At 44.2% G+C, this 18,984-nt stretch overlaps 1 protein-coding gene across 2 annotated transcripts in view; it reads right to left on the reverse strand.

Annotated features, from left to right (window-relative positions):
• F13a1 (coagulation factor XIII A chain) overlaps positions 1–18,984 on the reverse strand; it is a 170,823-nt gene that overhangs the window by 20,166 nt on the left and 131,673 nt on the right. For both annotated transcript variants that reach the window (XM_029484978.1, XM_021180809.2), the window contains exons 11-13: positions 18,682–18,835; positions 10,368–10,655; positions 5,653–5,813 (exon numbers count right to left, since the gene is read on the reverse strand). In XM_029484978.1, the coding sequence (XP_029340838.1) occupies positions 5,653–5,813; positions 10,368–10,655; positions 18,682–18,835 (603 nt within the window). The remainder of the gene's footprint in view (positions 1–5,652; positions 5,814–10,367; positions 10,656–18,681; positions 18,836–18,984) is intronic.

Genomic DNA, 18,984 nt, shown 5'->3' on the forward strand with positions numbered 1-18,984 from the left:
AAAAAAAAAAAAAAAAAAAAAAAAAAAAAAAAAGGATTAAGAACATTAAGAAGACATTAAGACTTGTGGAAGAAAGTTATGTCACTAGGGGTATGTTCTTGAAGGAGATACTAGGACCCTGGCCTCTTCCTACTTTCATCTTTTCCTGGATATTGTAGTCCTCTGCTATATGTTCCAATCATTATGCAGCCTAAACAACTGACCAGAGACTGACACTCTGAAACTGTGGTCCAGAGTCTTCTTTTCCTCCTTCTAGTTGATATATATGAAGTATATATCACATGATATATGTACATACATATAACAAAATACAACAAACATAACATATATAATAAAATACATATTTTATATTATGTATATATTTGACACACTGAGACGTGTAAGTAGTCAGAGCTCCCAAACCTGAGGTATGGGGCTCAGGGATAATAAGAACACTTTTTTTGTTTTTCTCCTTGCCATTAATGAAAAACCCTGAACATTTAGGCCCTTGTAGAACAAATAGAAGCCTTATCATCCCTTACTTAGATACTGGTAAGTGTTTCAGGAAACTGCCTGTATTTCAAGTGTTTCCCCCAATTTTAATTTTCCATCTGAGACACAGGTGTATGTCAGGATGCCGGAGGCACATGGCCCCAGAATTCACCTTGGCATCTTCCCTGCCTCACAGACACACAGAGTCAGGATTTGAAGATGGCCTGGCAATCTTAGCATGAATCATAGCATCAAATGAAAAGCTCTAGTTGGAGCATAACAGTATGATAATTATTGAGACAAACCATGTTAGTATATAGAGTTAGATGAAATGGATATGGGGTTGAATCATGACAGACCTTGTCCAGATAGGGAAGTATCCCTTTCCATAGTGGGTGAAGCTTTTCATCATGCTATGGGCCTGGTGGTGAGTGGGTAGACTCCTCTCTCTGAGCCTGGATGAACACAGCTTATGTAGGTGTAAGTGCTGGATGAGATGGGACCTTCCCTTGATTTTATTCAGGGGGGGGGGTCAGCAGTGACACTTCTCATGTGACCTCTTCTTACCATCCCCACAGTAGCTGTAAAGCTGTTGTTAGCTCAGTGCCTTCTAGGTGGGAATGTGGGTCTGGAAGCCTGCCATGCCACCGGGCTTGCCCGCTTTCCTGCACAGTTGCCGCCGCTCATCTTGAGCCTCGGAATAAGGAGCCTTCATTGCTGAGAACCAGAGAACCCTGTTAAATCGCTGCTCACACACTGTGGGTCACAGCATTTTGAAAAATGGATGTGCTGTCTGCAGACCAGCTTGCTTCCTTCTGGGGCCCCTCTTCTCCAAATGGCAACTGCTCACGAACAATTAAAATGCCAGGGAGCCTTTTCCCCCAAGACTTAAAGCAGCTTTTGACAATCAACACATGGAAAGGCAGAGAAAAATTCCAAGTCTGCTTTTAATAAAATATACTTTTCTCATCAAAATATTTTGATAGCACGGAAAAAGAGATGTATGCTCATTAAAGTTTAACAAGTGTCTCCCCCTGCCATTTCCCATATGAGGATCACACACCATGACTCATGAGGGGTGGATGCTGGGAATAGTTAAATGGGGACAAATTTAACTCAAACCCAGTCTCTATTGCCATGGGGATGAATGAAACCCAAGATGTGCCCATTATGATGTAAGAACCTGGCTACTGACCCATGTAATTTGGTGGATGTAGCTTAGATTCAGATGGCTAGATCTAGTATCATTCCAGGATGTCTAGATTTGCACTAAAAAGGAAGATTGGGGTTTAGCTGGGGGTAGTGGTGGTGGAGAACATCTAGATTCTAGCTTTCAAGCAGCTCCATTGCTGGGATCAAACCTAGGAGTCCCAGAAGGCAATGTTTTGGGGCCAAGACTTTGTATAACTGTTGGAAGGCAGTTTCCACCAAAGTCTTTTTCATGAAGCCAATGACAAAGCTTCATCCAAAACATTCTAGACTCAACTCTAAATGTCTCTACATGCTCTACTCAGCCTATTTTTAGTCTTCCTTGGCTCCCAACCTCTACCATAAACAAAGCCACTTCTGTGATCTACCCTACCCTCCAAGCAATTCCCCATACTTCTCTCTGGTACCTAGATGTATCTCTCTCCATCTCTGATGGTGGAATGATAACCATTCATTGATGACAGCCTATTCCCTTGGTCTAAATTCTTGATAATTCATCAGAGCTGTGATCTCCCAACTTTGCAACCCATAAACCTTCCTGTCTATGCTGCCTATAAAAGTCCCAGTGTGAAGAACAATGTGTCCCAAAGGTCACATCACACCAAGAGAGATCTGGGAGAGGGGTTTCTGTCCTTCCCTGATCAGGCATGTCCATGAGATAGTCACTTATGAAGAGAAGCAACTATAGTTAAGATCCAGAATCATGTACCAAGTGTTCACTGTGACATAGTTATCACACATCCTTGGCCCAGTCAACACAAGGATGCCATGATGAAAGAATTGCCATTGCCATTCTCACTTCAGTGGAAAAACAGACTCTGGGAGGCTCAGTGACTTGGTAGGGTTACATGGGTGTCCTGTGGAGAAAACAGCTTTAAATTCCCTTGGTTGCAGGGCTCATGGTTTGGTCACTGTTGTATAGGAACTAACTTCTCTGGGTTTCTGTACAATGAAGGTTACAGTAATACCTATCTCTCAGATAAGATGATACACAGGCATTACTAAAATTCCAGTGTTTAATATCTCTCAGCTGCTGTCACTACTGTCAGCATGCTGGTTTCCTCCTCCTCTTCCTCCTCCTCCTCCTCTTGCCTGCAGAATGAAGCTGGAAGGATCTGTCCTCCTAACTACCTCTTTCACATTTACCCTGTGCCTGGTTTATCCATACACAGCATCTGTAAGAGGCTCAGTCTTGTGTGAGCCCATCCATGCTTCAAAGGGATGGACAAAGTATTCTAGCATTTTCCTAACATTTGATGAGGTGACATCTTGTAGGTAATTTTGGACCACGTGTTTGGAACCCTTGTGGACTTTGTACTTATAGTGTGTTTGGAGTTCCTGCTTTATGCCATTTATCTTACTTAATTCTCTGAAGTGCTCTCCCACATAACAGTCCAACAGAGTATTTTCTTACCATCTTTCCAGTACCCCCAACAGCAAGGCCCTTCCTTCCCTTCCTGAGCCCTCGCCATCACTTCCAGTGCATGACTGGCTTCTGAAGGATACAGCTCTGTTTTACTATGTCTCCAGTGTCACAGGTGCCTAGTACCATTCCCACAGTTTCTGAAATCTGGATCTGTCACAGCTGGGTGATATCTGAGTGGCATTAGGGTGGGCAGTCCCTTTCCCTGGCACATCTCATTTCCTGTTTGGATTTACTTTAACCATGAAATTAGTGGGGTTAATGGTTAGGGCTTGTGTGACAGTGTCTCATCTACAGTTTTTCCAGTCTTAGCCCTGGACAGTATCAGGTCTTCTCTCTCAGAAAATGGCTTTGACTCTGAGTGTCCAACAGAACCAGAATCCCTGCTCTGTCATGCAAATTAACCCAAACTGAACCCGACCAACTCTGGTTCCAGTCCTGCCCTGGTCTACTAGCATGTGGAATGAAACCTCTGTAATTCTGCCATGGGGAGTTCAGTTGCTCTTAAAGGATCTTAAAAGATAGAAAAAAGTCCAACCTTTCTAATTAATAATACCCCAAAAGATCAAAAGTATCAGTTTCTTCTCTACACACATTTTATTATCAGTGGTGCAATTAAATTCTATTTTGCGCTGTGGTCTGAACACTTCACAGCTTGGAAAAGCTTCTCCTGAGATCTTGGCAGGGACAAGCCATTGCTTCATAATGAGGTGAACATGAGAACTGTCTCTGGTGGGAAAGGCAGAGATCTGAGCATGGGCACAGGCTCTGCTTACATCCCCCTCAGAGCAGCAAAAGATGCCTTTGCTATGTGGCTGAGGGACATCTTCAAGATCTCTGACTATGGAGAGCCAGTGTGCCTCCTGCTGCTGTGGTCCTTGTGCCCCCAGCTAATGAATTCATGCTCTCGTGGCAAGATGGCACTCCTGGAGTAACCCAAGTGCCCTGTTTTCCTGTTTAGCATTTGTTTCTGACTCTACCTACAGAATTCTGATTCTCCCTCAGCCTCATTTGCATTCTGCCTCTTCAGGCCTGTTGTGCAGACAGTACCAATCACAACAGGTCTATGGTAAGTGACTGCATTTCAAGAACAGAAGAGAGAGAATGACATAAACCTCCCTAGAGGTAGAGGGTCTGACATTCTGTTCCTCAATAGGCCCTATACATATTCAGCTTTGTGTGAGCCTCATCGTGGGGTGTTCCATGTACCACCTACACACAACCAGATTTTGAGAAGAAGTGGATGAGGCAGTTCTCATCCTGCTTCTGTAACTGCACTGCTGGGGTTAGAGACCTAGCTCTACATCTTGATGATGATGCAATCTTGCACGAGTTTTACAGGCCTTCTGCACTTCAGTTTTCTCACATATAAAGTAGAAACATTTGTAGTGCTTACCTGTAGGGTTTATTGAGTGTTGAAAGCTCAGTTATATATGTGATACTTTGATAGCAGCTGCCAGGGTCCAGTATATAAGCAAGCAGAGCAGCCATAGTGAATGCCACACAATAGCCATTAGCTTAAAAAGTGGTTCATAAGAAACAAAGCTCAACTCTCACTCCTGCCCAGTGTCCCATCCCTGGGGCCACTTAGATTACTTGGTTACTTTAGGATACTTCATGTTAGGAGGATTTATACTAATTACTCAGTCTTTTCAGAGACAAATGCTCTCCAGACACCAGGGAAGTTGTTTAAGGCCACATCCAGGTGGCATATAATGCCACTCTCCAAGGTGACCACTAGATGCTTGGCTTCCAGTGCTTAGAAGGGGTCTTGGTAAGGCTCTCTACTGATGCCACCAGAAGCTAGCCTATGCTGCTGAGAAGCAGGTAACCCACTCCCCTGGCTTTCCTTTACCCGTCCCCATGAGCAACTTGAGAAGAAATACCCTGTACTACCTGAACAACTAACTCTGTGCTCTCTGCACAACTAAAGCCATGATCCAAGTGGGAAAAAACAAGCCATGGTGACAGAAGCCAGAAAATGTGTCATCTTGGTATGTGGGGTAGACTGTGAACAGGAAAAAGGCAGGAAGGAGCTCTCTGAAGACCTGGGGATCCTCTATATTTTCATCTAGCTGGCGCTTATAATGGCATATGTATATTCAGCTACTGCTCCCCAGCTCTACACTTCAGCTTGCATATCCTACTGCATACAGTCATACCTCAGTGAATGACATTACTGCCCCAGATGCAGAAGGGACAATGTAGGTAGTCTGTAAGCCTGACCCACTTTATTCTGAAGACACAGAGATTTCTGAGTCTCTGTCTCTATCACACATCTTTATCTTCCTCCACAAGTGTGTTTATACCACAGGTTATATTTATATCTGCAGTCACATCTATATATTTAAATAAGGAGAGAAGAGGAGTGTTATATGCATGCAACTATATATAGAATATTTTACTTCTTTCAAAGAACAGGAAGATCCTAGCTCCATTATGTCTTTTGGGCACCCCCTCCTTTCCCCCCCCCCCACATGCACACACAATCTGGCTACTGACTAAGCACTTTGCCCTCCTTTCTTGTCTGAGATGTGATGTTCACTGACCTTGATGGTGATCTTGGGGATAGTCAGCACTATGGACTTTTGCTTGGCCAGGACGTCCCTGGACTCGTTGATGCGTGCCGTGACGAAGAAGTGCAAGAAGCCCTGTTCTAGAAGGTGGCTCATGTACTCGCCCGCTCTGACCAGCACCTCCTTTTTCTTGGCTGAAGGGAGGAAAAACCAACAAGGCCGACATCAAGACCTGGATGAGATGGCATATGGCTCACGTGCCCTCTCCCATCCTCCCCTCATTAGCACACAAGTCACCAGGAAAACAGCAAAAGGCAGATACAAGGAGTCAATCAGGGACAAGCTCTCCTGTCTCATGGGTGAAGAAAGAATACACTGGAAATGTAATAGTCAGTGAGGTCTTACTACAGAAAAGAGTTGTCAAACTTTCGAAGCATTGTCTTTGCGGCTGTAAAATGGAAAGGGTAAACAGAGATCTTAAAGGTGAATCCTAGGAGCTTCAACCCTGCAGGCTCTGACCTGAGCCAAGGCAATCCCAAGATGGCAGAAAAGGAGCATCGAGCGCCCTCTCTCCTCTTTGTGACTGGGAAGACCTCTGTGTGGAAACCTTACTGCTAGCTTTCAGGGTAGAGAATAAGCCCTGCAGAATGGCATGGAGGATGGGAAGTAGTCTCACTCCTCTTTCAATCTCCATGGGGGCTGAGGATGCAGAGTTGTATCTGTAGCCTGGGTCCATTTGCTCACTCTGTGGCTCCATTTCCCATAGCCCAGGATTCTAGAGCCCAAAGGGCAGTTCTGTAGGCTGAGCCCAGGTATTTATGTCCTTAGAGACAGTGCATTTTGTCCCTTGATGTTTCCAGGGATAATAATAAACAGTGGTTTTCTTCTGGTTTTTCTTAGGGGAATGAGTTTGGCTACTAGGTTTCTTTAGGGCAGCAAGACTTGTGCATCTTCTTTGTACCCATCTTTGCAGGGGTTCTTATCACCACTTATAGTCTCAGCCCCAGGGCTCCCTTCTTCTTGGAGGTAGACCATTCTCTCAATCACAGCACTGAAGAAATGGGACTGTGCACCAGAGCCCCAGAGAACACTGCTCCTGAAATAGTCCATTATATAAGTGCCATGTTGTGCCACCGCACAAGAAATTGTTCTAGATAAAGTTTATTAAACGCGGCAAGAGAAGGAGGAATAGATTTTCACTGTATGAGTGGTGGAGATGGGAGGTTGCCAACATCATTTATGGTGTCTGGGGAAAGCCAAGGGAGACACAGGCTGGAGCTGCCTCATCTCTTCCAAAAAGCAAAGACAACTAAATATAGCCAAGTGACAATGATAGCACCTTTGAAGGTACTGGTTGGTTTAAGTTATTCAAATCTCCCAAGCTGACTCTAGCCCACACATTCCCTTTAATCACCAATCTGAAAAGTCTGCTTCTCATTCTCCTTAGAAAACTTTACTTGCAATAGAGGCACTGGAGGATGCTTGCTTAGGGTCAGACATGTGTGATTTTACAAATGACTAGGATTGACTTCAGATTGCAACATGCGTTTTATTGCATGCAATTGATGCCACCTACTTACATTAATTAGTAAATTAGCAAAAGAAGAATGAGGTTCTAATTCCCTTGAAGTTATCTGGGACAAGCCCTGAGTGGTCTGACTGATGGAGCTGTATTAAAATAAATTTGGGCTTAGGTTTGGTCCCTACATGAATGACTCAATTGAGAAATACATTACATCATTTTAATCCACTAACTCATATAGAGTTATCCCCTCATTTTTTAATATTTTCAGAGGAAAGGTGTGTTTTGGATACAATCTGTCATGATGCAGAAGGCCCAGGAGCAAGCGTGAGGCTGACGTGTCTGGTTGTGTTGCTTCTACAGCCAGGGAATGGCTTGAGTCCATCCTTTAGTTGGGCTAAGGAGACAAGGAAGATTGAAAGGGTGCATGTGAGGTTGGAAAAGGACTGTGCTCTATTTCTGGTGTAGAGAGATGTGATGAATTATAGTTCCACTCAGGGCCCCAGTTCACACCCATTGGTTCAATGTCCTTGCCCATGGGAGGATCTAGGTTCTGTTACCTTCATGTCTTTAACCATATAAACCCAGCCAGAGTTTTCCACCATGTTGCAAGGTAACAGAAATTCCAAGGCATTTCACACCTCTCACTCATGGAGTTTCATCCACCCCTTCCTCTCATGTGCACAGGTCAATCAGGTGAACTCTATCTTCAGGACTTTAGTGGTTGGAGCATTCAAACAGCATGGTGCTGACATAACAGGAAGGGAACTAGCCATGTGCACAAGGGGCCCTATTTGCAAAACAGCCCTACTTTATAATAAGCTGCTTTCCCAAGAATTGACTCACTCCACAGACCAGTACCAACCCTTTCAAGGCCAATTAAGATCACATATCCTAGTTATCATCCACAAGGTGCTGCCTCTTAAAGACTCCACCTTCTCCTATCATCATTTTTCACACTGAGGACCATGCCAAGTCAAACAAGAATGGTTCTTCATCCTTTGTGTCTCATTCAGCACATTAGATATCCTATGATACCCATGGGATTCTTATGGCTCAGATAACCTTTGTCAGGTCTCTCTGTCTCACACCACCCAATTAGAGAGATAATTCTTTCATTTTGTGGTTGCAATGCCTGCAAGGCTAACATGTCTCTCCTTCTTAGTCTGTCTTGTATTTTCCTATTACACATATAATCAAATGATGCACTTGCTAGCTTGCTTGGTTCTTTATTGCCTGCTTCCTCTATAAGACCAGAAACTCTGCAAAGATGTGCACTCCCCTGTGTCCAGCATATTTTAGAACCTGGATGCTCCAGTTTGCTTTCTGTTGCTGTGTTAAAATACCATGGACAAAAATAACGTAAGGAGGAAAGGAAAATTTGGCCACAGTGGAGAGAAGACAGGGATGGAGTTCAAGGTAGGATCCCAGAGGCAGGAATAGAGGAAACAGAGACCAAAGAGAAGTTCTGCTTACTGCCTTCCTTCCTCTGCTTGTGAGCCAACTTTCTTATACAATACAGGACTATCACCCTGGGCTGGGCCCCTCTCTATCAAATAGCTACCAAGAAAATGTCCCACAGACATTCGTGCAGGCCAAACTGATGCAAACAATTCCTTTGACAAGGTTTCCTCTTTCCAGGTATGCCAATCAAGATTAGCCACAATACAGGCCTGGCTGGGAATGGGCTAACAGTTCTGTAGTGTGGGTGATATTGCTCTCATATACAAATGAGATCACGCAGGCAACCTGCCCAGGGACACAGATCTAGAGGTGATACAGTCATGCCTCATCTTTAGGGTTATCTAATTTCCAGAATCAATGTGCTTGTCTGTTCTGAGGAAGCATGGAAGCTGTTTCCCCTTCAGTCCTTCATGTGGAACACTCTTTATTGGTGAGAAGCCTTTCCTATCTCTTGGGATAAAAAAAAAAAGCCAAATCTAGTTTCCAAAGAAAATGCTATGGTGATTTCTCGACTGCTAGCTACATCATCAAAGTTAGAAATACTTGCCTTTTTCAATTTAGTTTTCTTGGAATCTGAATTTTTAGGAATAGTTTTTCATTTTCTCTGGTTCTGCTGGGGCCAGGGAGCTCAAGAACAACAGAGATGGGTGATTGGCTCGTTGGTGTTGGTGGGGTGGGGCCTGCTTGCTTGTCTCTGCTTTAGGAACATTATTGCTTCTATATCCCTTTCTTCTTCTTCTTATTTTTTATTTCTGTACCACATGTTGGGTCCAGAGACACAGTGCCCCAAATTGTCAACTGCTTTATAGTTTTGACTCAGCTCTCTTCCTATAGTTATCCCTATTATTATTGTTTTTTGTGCCCAACTTAGGCCTGAATATTGAGTCCACCTAATACACTCAGAAAAAAAAAAAAAAAGAAACCTTTCAAAATTGCAGTTCTCAATGCATCCTGCAGCATGCCAGTCCTTTCCTGCTTCAAGCATCCCAAATTCATTGCTTCTGGCAATGAAAGTCTTAGGCATTTGTATGGGAGGTGAGAGAATGAACAGGAAAGAGACCCTACTAGGTATAGCCCTGAGAAGATTTTGAGATGGGGCCTAATATCTCTTAGGCTCTTTCTTCCAGTGGTCATCCCTGGATCAGGCTGATCAGTTATAAAAAGAATAGCTTGGGGTGGGGGCAGAACTGGAGATGGCTCGATGTATCAAGCCCTTGCCACACAACATAGGACCAGAGTCTAGATCTTCAGTACCCATGTTAGAGCTGGTTAGCCATGGTGATTACCTGCAATTGCAAGCAGAGATGGGACCCCCAGTGCAAACTAGGTAAATAGTCTAGGTAGAGTTGGTGAGCTTAGGGTTTAGTGGGAGACTCTGCCTTAGTATACAACTTACAGAGGGATTACAGAACATGCCTGAGATGGATATAGCCTATGTGGCAAATTCAGATCTCAATGCAGGTTCTGTTTCAGGAGGTCTGGTGGGGCCAAAGCTTGAGATGTTGGTGCTGTGGGTTCATAGAACACGTTCTAAATATCAAGAGATGAGTTTCCATTAAATTCTCCAACTCATAGTACTCTAAGCTTAGAAGATTTCAACATTCATTTCTGTTCACGAGCCACAAAGATAAGAGGATTGGGTGTTTTCTAGAACCGCCCCTGACACTGAGATCTGGTGAGAACCAGAGTATTGACAGGATTGACAGTGAGACATAGAACCAGGTGACAAGTCCTGGAGAGACCCACACATTAGTTAGCTTACAGGAAAAGGGATCCAGTGTCTCTTCAAAGGACTCCTTCTTGAACTCTTTCTTGGATACCCCAGTGTAGAAGGTGATGTTGCCAGAAAGATAGGCCAGGATGGTGTACAGATTGGAGCTATTGTTCTGGAAGGTAATAGTCACTTTGAAGTCCTTTCCCAGCACAGCATTTTCCACATCAAAGTTCATGGTCACATCAGACCTCGATTTGACAACACCTTCAGTGTTGAGGGTCTTCTTGGCTCCATACATCAGAGCAGTTTCAAGGGCTAGTCTCTCTTCTTCTTGGCCTAGGAGAGATCAACAGATAATGAAAGGGAATATCCCCCATGGGGAAGACACTGACCTGAAATGCACTCGGTGCTACCCTTGCTGACTGATGGCCTCTGAAAGCCAATCAACCTCTCCTGCATAGAAAGGTAGGGATAACCACTATCAATGGGTTAGGTTCTGCAAAACCAAGTTCCCAGATAGGCAGTGGCCTGCCAGGCTGGATACTTGATGTCTAGGCAGGGTATATCTGTTTGGAAGGCTACTAAGAGACCAATCTCTTGGGCTATTATTTCTGGGCTTGGCAAGTGTCAAATTACTTCCCTCTCTGAGTCCCTGTCAGGAAGTTAGGATTAGGGTCCTCTAAGCAAAGACTTAGGAGATAGTGGCCACTTGATATGTCAACTCCTATCACGGATGTTTCTACTAGCTATGGGCCTTTCTGTTCCTTCAGTCTGTTTCCTATTTAAGTTCTTCCATTTTCTCTTTCTTGAGATGACTTTTGAGCTGGGATGGATCCTTCTATGCCCTTCTACACCTCTGCAGTGCCCATTAACTTCAAAAGTGTGCTACTTCAAGGTACTAGGTTCTGGTCATCTGTTAATCTTAACCTGTCCAAGAATTCCTGGGTTAGACCCATGGAGGAAGCCTGATTCAACCTGTTGAAGGTCAACAGCTTTGCTGAGCTCATGAAGGTACTCAGCCCTACAACTTTGTCAGCTCAAAATCTTCCAGTTGCCTCTCACTGAGCACAAGGAATTGAGGCACCACTGTTGAAATGTTGCTCTGCCCTAATAAAGTGTGAAGCTTCAGTATGGTTTGAGCAAAATGTCTTATGGTAAGTTTCTGGGTGAATGGTAGGGATAGAGAGGCAAGAGAGGGAAAGGGTCTCTTCTAGGGAGAAAGAAGGAGAGATAGTGGAGAAGGAAAGGGAGGAAGAGAAGACAAGCATGGTGGTATGCATCTGTAATCTTTCCATTTGGGGGTCCAAGGCAGGAAGATAGTTCAAGGACAGCCTGAGCTACTTAGTGAGATTCTGCCTCAGAAACCAAGGGATGGGAATACAGCTCAATGAATGAACCCTTGTTAGCATGAGCAAGGTACGATTCCATACACAGCTTTTCAAACACACACACACACACACACAGACACACACACACACACACACACACACACACACACACACACACACACACACACACACACACACACGGTGGGGCTGTGCTCAGACCCTGACTACCTGACAAGCTGTAGAATAGCAGCAGTACCTCCAAAGTTTGAATGAAGTACTTGGCTGCACAGGCAGGCTGTTGGAAGTGCAAAAGATGGACTGCCCTTTTCTTTTTCACCCTAATCATCCCACTCCATAGCTTCTTTCATGGTGGAGAATAGAGATGAAACAATAGAGGCAAAAATTCTTTGGCTTATGAAAGCTAGGTATGAGAATGGCTGGGTGCGGGAAAATCACTTTAAGATAAGAATGTTGGCTTTTCTAATTGTGCTAATTTAAAGATGTTATCTTCTACTATACTAAAAATTAAATCAGATAATGAATAACTGAATTCAATAATGGTGGGGAGGGTAATGGATGCTATAAACTATCACTAAATGCTAATTACACGGCAGGCCATGGGATGTGTGCCTGCTTGCAACAGCTCTGCTAAGCCCCATAACAACCACAAGGTAGGCACTATGAATACCATCAGTGATATAAGGGTATGTACATTACAGGGCTCTGTGTGTGTGTGTGTGTGTGTGTTATAAACTTCTTTTGTCAAGACTGTGAGAACGTGCCAGAAACAATCAGTCTAGAACTAGAATTGGCTCCAGCATATGTTAATGAAGCCAATGAAGGACGACAGGAAGGGAAGGAAGGAGGGAGAGCCCAGCCTCGAAAGTTCAGTAAACTACTTTATAGCAGCATCAACTGGCAAACAGGTCCATGAGAAGGAGAACATTAACAATTATCACTTTGGATGAAGGCCAAGTATGCATTTAGCCAAAGCACAGGAAGTCTGTTGGAGCAGCAAACCAAGAACCAGAGAGGGGCTGCCTAGGGAGAGAGGAGCTGAGCTGGCCCAGGTGTGTGAGAGAGGCAAAGCGAGGCTTGCGCTCTGAGCAACCTGAGAGGTTGGTCTGACAGTGCAAATTCTACCTTCCTCCTGTCCAGTGAGTGGGGAAGTTGCTGGCTGACAGGCCACTCCAGGCAGGAGAGAATGGCAAAGCTTGTCAGGGCCTGAGAGAATGGTCCCTGCTTTGCAGCAGTTATAAAGAGTGCTCTGGTGTCCCTGCACCAGTAAAAAGCTATCTTTTTACTGGTGAGCCAGGCTTTGCTTTCTGAGATGCCTTTGCATTTTGTAAGAGCAGGGTCAACATTATTACCTTCCTGGACACTATGATGTTAACTAGTCCTTTCATGTTGGATGAAGCACGCTCTTATTGTTCTGGCCATAATCTCAATACCCTCTCCTCCAAGGTTCTCATTACTCTGAGAATGCAGCCCCAGACCCCAGTCCTCACACCAACAAATTTCTAGTTTTCTTTCCTTCTCCTCAGAACAGTACTTGCCCTGTGCTATGTCACCTTCCTCTGGAGACACAGACTCCAGAAGGGCAGGGATGCCATCTGTCTTGCCACCTTTGTATCACTAGGACTGTGTCCCTGCAGGCACTGAGGATCTGGAGGAGGGACACTTGCAGGTATGCTAATTTCAGCACAAGGCAGAACTTTTGTCGTTATAACTGTTGTGCAGTGTCCTCAGCTTAGCTGACCCATGAGAGCACAGCCCTGTGACCACCCCTTTGGCTATGTCACAACTTTGGAGTCCTGGGGACAGACATTGGGCTAAGCACCACTCAGAAAGAGTACTTCACTCACAGGTATAGAGGGGTAAGTGAAGAGCTATCATGATATAGATTTGTAGATCACCAGTGCTGGGACAGGCATTTGTCATGTGGAGCCTGAAGACATGACACATGAAACACCCATAGATTGCCTGGGAGGCACAGGAGCCCTCTTTTCAGCACAGTGGGTAAAGATAAGGAGGCATGCAAGAGCATGGCTACTCGAGGACTATGGCAGCTGCTTATCTGGCTGTTGTATGTGACAGCCGTGAGTGGTCAGGCAGTACAGCAAGAAGACCAAAAAATCCACTAGCGAGGCTTTCTGGGTTATTGCTGGATTGTTCTGAAGGCACCGGGAAGACAGTAGGCTATTTTCTCTGCTTTGATGGGCTCAGGCTTACATGTCACAGAGTAGCACTTTGTGGAGGGAAAGGTTTACACTGAAGAGGGGGGTTGTAAGTTTGGCTAATTTTCTGGGCAAAACCAGAGTTCGAAATACTCTGAGCACTATGGTAGCAATGAGAGCATGTCTCACCTGTCTCACCTTCTTGCTAAGGAGTAGGACCGTGGACCTCGGTAGCCTTCCTCATGGTGAGCTGAATGATATGTCTTAACCTTTGTATATCACAGGCCAACCCCCAGCTTCTCTTTCACAGGTATGTGTCTTCTTCTCTTAATGGCTGACCCTGCCCCATTCCTATTTAGCCTCCATGGTCATCTCTGGGGCTGACAGTTAATGGTAGCTGGATTCTGCTGCATGCGTTCGTCTCTTTCCAGCATCACTCACTGCTCCCCCTTTCTAGCATCTGATCCCAAGACTAGCACTAGATTAGAAGGTGAAACTAACTCATACTGGACCTGCATCATGCACCAGGCTCTGTGCTAAGGTTTTCTTCACAGGGTGCTGTTTTAGTCTTCTAGCATGGCTATGGAACCAGAGAAGAGGTGAACTTCACGGCTGTTTAGATTGGGCAAGTAGAGGATTTGCTACCTAATTCTGTGGTAGCAAAATGTGGGTGCACAGTGGTTGTCTCCACTGGGGTAAAGGTGAAGAATGAGTGGGCAGGGCAGGGGAGTGGAAAGGAGGAAGAGGAAGTACTTTGGGACAATTCAGCTTCAAGTTTTTGTGTCATCCATAAGGCCTGGGGTGAGATGATGATTTGGGAGTGGTCACTACATCTGTGAGAGTCAACCACAGCTATCCAGGAAGAACTGCTGTGCGGTTACGAGAGACTTCAGGGGTATTCCGTTTGCAGATAGGGTCCAGAGGAGAGGAAGGAACAGACTAGATATAATTCTCCACCCCATCTTCCAGGTCTCTCAAGATGTCGGATGGCAGATGAGGAAGAGCACAGAACAGGCATGTGTACTAAGCAATACAACGTTGCAAATGGTTTTGTCAGGGGAAATCATCTGAATATAGGAGATGGCTAAGTGCTCTTTGGAGGGAGGGAGGGAGAGAGAGAGAGAGAGAGAGAGAGAGAGAGAGAGAGAGAGAGAGAGAGAGAGGCAATAATGGAGCAGTGGACGGAGTAAAGAGGAAGTGCCTCCAGATGCCACCATGAAAGAGGACATATTGCTTCAGAACATTTGCAGAATTCTGGTTTTCAAAGTTTCAAAGCTTTAACATTTCTTAATCTCATATTTTGAAAAAAAAAGAGGTAAAACTGATACAATACGTTTTAGCTGAAGTGAAAAATAATCTCTCCACAACTTAACCGTTTGTCAGTCCATCCCTGCATTTTGTATAATTTCTTTTTCTGTCCTCATTCATCTCCACATTTTAATGTCCACCCTTGGTATATGTAGATTCAGAGATGTTATAAAAGATGCACTCTGAGACCCAGAGGGGCAAATCCATAGCCAGAAGCAGTTACTGCTGGCATTTATTGTATATTTGGAGCAGACATCAATAATCAATCCCTTTCCCCATTAGATGCCGATGGAGTCCCCAGAGTTTCAGAATAACACTCCTCTGGGCTATTTGCTCAGTTAGAATGTGATGTATGTGTGTCATTCTTGATCAAGAAATGAGCTTTCCACTCAAGATCAAATCTTAGCCCAGAAGGTGGTTGAAATCTCTCTCACAACTAATCACATGTAGTAGGAGTTCTAGTTGGTTCAAAACACCCATCACTCTATCCCTGAGTCTCACCTTGCTAAGGAGTAGGACCGTGGACCTCGGTAGCCTTCCTCATGGTGAGCTGAATGATATGTCTTAACCTTTGTATATCACAGGCCAACCCCCAGCTTCTCTTTCACAGGTGTGTGTCTTCTTCTCTTAATGGCTGATCCTGCCCCATTCCTATTTAGCCTCCATGGTCATCTCTGGGGCTGACAGTTAATGGTAGCTGGATTCTGCTGCATGCTTTTGTCTCTTTCCAGCATCACTCACTGCTCCCCCTTTCTAGCATCTGATCCCAAGACTAGCACTGCTCACAAGGATGGTGAGCTCATCTCTCATCCACTACTCGTTCACTACAATCTAGCAGTAGAAAAGAAAAGCAGTTTATACCACTACTCTGCATCACCCATTTTAGCCAAAGAACTCTTTCCTCAAATTCTTATTTACTCTTTGGATAGGAGTTTTGGTGCTGGGACTCAAACAAGGCAAATGCTCTTCTACTGAGTCCAGACTCAAGGTTTCAGCCACACCGAATACAGTAGGTATAATTCAGTGTGTTGAATCTCATAGCATTAAGGGGGTCAGTTTATCAGAATGGGACCAACTGAATTGTTCCGTCCATTCTGCTCATACATCAACATGCTACAGACACGGTTTGTGTCCTGGATATTGTGAGCATGTCAGAGTCCTTTCTGGTTGGGTGTCCTCTGTACCTGGGTCATCTGTCACCCTGTGTCATATTACCTCCCTTCTGGCATGACAAGGAGTGGACACTGCTTTCCTCCACAGGAAGCACACAGCAGGCATGTGATGTCCCCAGCCCCATGCAGGTGGGTGTGCTGCAGGGTTAAAAGCAGGCTGCTGAGTGGCTGCTGTGGACCCAGCTAGTTTCTTCCCCCTCCTCTAAGGAGTTTCCTTTTGCTTTCCAAATTGATTTCTTTACATCTCTGTAAGAGGAGGCATCGCTTGCTTGCTTGGTTTTATTGTGTTTATATCATTTTTAACTTTCTTTCTAGAGAAAAGTCAAAACACTGAGAAGGGAGAGTTCTTCTTTTGTGTGTTTCTATTGTGCAGGGGATGATTGCCAAGTGCAGAGAGACTGAACCATTCCAGAAAAAAACAGGAAACATTCTCGAGTTCAGATGACAAAAATTCTAAGCTTCAACGCTGCACACCCATCGAGGTTTAGCAGGTTTTGTCTTTATAATGCAAATCACCTTTGTAAATACGAGCAAGGAGGCAGTAGAAAACATTTAAAACAAACCCTGTACACATTAGCACTTCAGGAATGCCAATGAATATTTAGTATATGCTAATTAGCCATAATTTTTACTCATTCACTAAAATAAATGCCACTCTTAAGAATCTCTGGAGAAGAACCATTTCCAAAAGATACTGTGTCTTTCTGGTTTCAAGATGGCTAGCATCCTCGCCCGGCTGGCAGTGGGTGTTCTAAGCTAGTAGGGGGGATTGAGGTCTAGATTACCCTAAACTGCTAGATCTGTTTCACATTTCCTATCTTTGACTATGGTTCTGCTTCCTGAAACCCCATTCTGATTTCTATTTATTTATTTATTTATTTATTTATTTATTTATTTATCATTAGATATTTTCTTTATATACATTTCAAATGCTATCTGAAAGTTACCTATACCTCCCTCCGCCCTGCTCCCCTACCCACCCACTCCTGCTTCTTGGCCCCGGTGTTCCCCTGTACTGGGGCATATAAAGCTTGCAATACCAAGGGGCCTCTCTTCCCATCTTCTGATACATATGCAGCTAGAGATACGAGCTCTGGGGATACTGGTTAGTTCATATTGTTGTTCCACCTATAGGGTTGCAGACCCCCTCCTTGGGTGCTTTCTCTAGCTTCTCCATTGGGGGCCCTGTGTTCCATCTTATAGATGACTGTGAACATCCACTTCTGTATTTGCCAGGCTAGAAGAGGGAAGACCAATGGGTGGATACTTCATTCCTCCATAGAATAGGGAACAAAATACCCATGGAAGGAGTTACAGAGACAAAGTTTGTAGCTAAGATGAAAGATGGACTATCCAGAGACTACCCCACCTGGGGAGCCATCCCATAATCAGCCACCAAACCCAGATACTATTGCATATGCCAGAAAGATTTTGCTGAAGGGACCCTGTTATAGCTGTCTCGTATTCTGGTTTCTTTAAATGAGGTCCTTCCCACTCTTCATTTCTTTGGGCTCTTTTGATAGGACTCAGTGGGTTTCCTTGTTCCACAGTCTTCTCTTAAAATGATCATACTTTTTGTATGGGGGCAGAAACTGTGTCCTGTTCACTGTTAGGATTGTGGGGACAGTACTGCTTTCGATGTAATTGAACACAATACTGTCATTTGGAAAGTACTCTACAATAAAAGTTACCAGCCCCTCACCATAGCATTACTTTGTAATTGAAATTAGATTTCAACGTAATTGTCTTAAATTAGTAAGATTGCACTATCTTAACAATCTATCCTATATATCAGAAGATTTCCATGACAACTCAATGGAACAATGTGCCAAAAATAATCCATAAAGCACTCAGCAAATGTGAGGTAGTTTCTTAGATTTCTATTATTTAACTAAGTTGATATAATGCAGAGAGTGTGTTCTAATGGGATTACTTAATTTTTTTTTCTGAGACAGGGTTTCTGTGTATAGCCCTGGCTGTCCTGGAACTCACTCTGTAGACCAGGCTGGCCTCAAACTCAGAAATCCACCTGCCTCTGCCTCCCAAGTGCTGGGACTAAAGGTGTGCGCCACCACGCCCAACTGGGATTACTTAAAAATTAAGGCTCACATAAGCAAGAATACATTCTAGATAGTCTATTGAAATAGAACTAGAAATAAACTCACTTCACAAGCCATAGGAAAAGAAATTTTGCTCAAAACAAGCAAGCACACTAATGAAGAACTGTGAGTGTCTGCTGCTTGTAAGAGTTTATGTTTCTGCCCTTAATGTCAGATGCTGCTGATGCCAGAGCATCCTCTGGAACATATTTCATCTTGACGGTGAAAAAGTACTAAGTGGGTTTGGGGGGAAAACACATTTGGCTGTAGTAAATTACCTTCTTGAAATTTGTAAGTATCCGTGATATCCTGCATGCCATCTCCTCCAATTTGCTTGGTCACAATTAGCTTCCCGATATGGGTGGCATCCACGGCTTCCACCACGTGAGTGCCATCTTGCTTAGCTGTGATGTAAACAAGATCACTGTTGACCTGGAAACAGGAGAGAAGAGCATTAGCCATCACCAAATGTTTTTGTTTCCAATTGCAGTATTTACGATCGCTCAAACATGTAATTACCATGGATGTTCAGCAGTGGGTGAACAGGTAAACAAAGGTGGCACACACAGACAAGGATGCTA

The sequence above is a fragment of the Mus caroli genome, chromosome 13, assembly GCF_900094665.2.
Source record: "Mus caroli chromosome 13, CAROLI_EIJ_v1.1, whole genome shotgun sequence".
NCBI classification, from domain to species: Eukaryota; Metazoa; Chordata; class Mammalia; order Rodentia; family Muridae; genus Mus; species Mus caroli.